The sequence below is a fragment of the Entamoeba dispar genome, genomic scaffold (genome assembly GCF_000209125.1).
Source record: "Entamoeba dispar SAW760 scf_1105229462467 genomic scaffold, whole genome shotgun sequence".
In the NCBI taxonomy this organism is placed as follows: domain Eukaryota; phylum Evosea; order Mastigamoebida; family Endamoebidae; genus Entamoeba; species Entamoeba dispar.
In genome coordinates, this window is record NW_001855207.1 from 1 (window position 1) to 1256 (window position 1256).

General features: G+C 25.3%; 1 protein-coding gene across 1 annotated transcript; it reads right to left on the bottom strand.

The window, feature by feature from the left end:
- Positions 1-37: 37 nt before the first annotated feature.
- EDI_289120 (uncharacterized protein) lies at positions 38-1180 on the bottom strand (the record flags this gene model as incomplete). The annotated part of the gene is made up of 1 exon (XM_001739827.1): positions 38-1180. One exon carries the CDS (start codon positions 1178-1180, stop codon positions 38-40), a length of 1143 nt encoding a protein of 380 aa, XP_001739879.1.
- Between the last annotated feature and the right edge of the window lie 76 nt (positions 1181-1256).

Here is a 1256-nt window from a genome sequence, read left to right on the forward strand (position 1 = left end):
ATGTTCTAAATGATTTCCTTGGTAATTTTATTAATTTTCAAATAAACTCATCAAAACTTTTCATTCCTAATTTCCAAAACATTTGTGTAAATTCATCTTCAGTATTATCATCATAAATAGCTGAATTATTAAACTTTAAGTTCCATGGTTTATCTATTTCTGGAATAATTGTACTGAAAATACAATCTTTTGATTCTAATGCATTAATAATTTGTGGTTTTTTACCATCACAGAATGTAAGCATAGCAATAAAATTCTTTTTTACATCTTTCCCAAATAAATTAATAATATTCCCAAATATATACTGCTGATTTAGTGTTAATCTTGCATTACTTGATTGTGCAACAAAACAAATAGCATTTAAATCTAATACTTTTGTTTCAAATGCTTCTTTGATTTGTCTAGTAATTTCTTTATCATATTCAATTCCTCTTGTATCTCCAAATCCAGGTGTATCTATTATTTTTATTGGTGGTGCTCTTTTTGTTCTTTTAATATTATAAATTGAAACTTTACTTGTTTGACTTTTAGATTGATCTCCACTCTGTTTTAAATTATCTTCATTTATAATTATATATCTAAAATCATCTGTTATCTTGATTCCATATAATGCATTTACAAAACTATTTAATAATGTTGTTTTACCACTTCCTGTTTGACCAACAACTAAAATAGCAATTGCATCGTTCTCATCCTTTGGATTAAATGGTTTATTTGGATATAAATATATTTTCAATTTTCCTTCTTCATGATTTTTCAATCTTATACTTCCTTTAATTGGAACATTTTTTTCAGGTACATCTGTAGTGTCATTTGGAGAAGTATATGATATAACAGTATTACGCGGTGAACCGAAAGGTAATATAGCATTGTTTAAAGAAGTGTTGTAACGTAGTTTTGGTGGAGCATCAAATACTTTAGTGTTACTTGGTGAAATGACAGGTACTATTTTTTCTGTTATATTGATCTTATTATCATACAGAATAGAAGTTAATTTTAATGTTTGTTCTTTATCTTTTTCTATTTTACTTCCTTTTTGATCTTCAAATACAAATTCTTTTGGAATATTTTTTACATTTTCAATTTCTTTTCTTATATCTGAAAGAGAAGAATTCTTATTTAATTGTCTTTCCCCTGAAGGTTTTCCATTTAAATATATTCCAGCAGTTACAATATCCATTTCTACTGTATTTTCTTTCTCTTTTTTAAGATTAATTTCATCATTATTTATTATATCTTCTACTAAAAATTGTTCT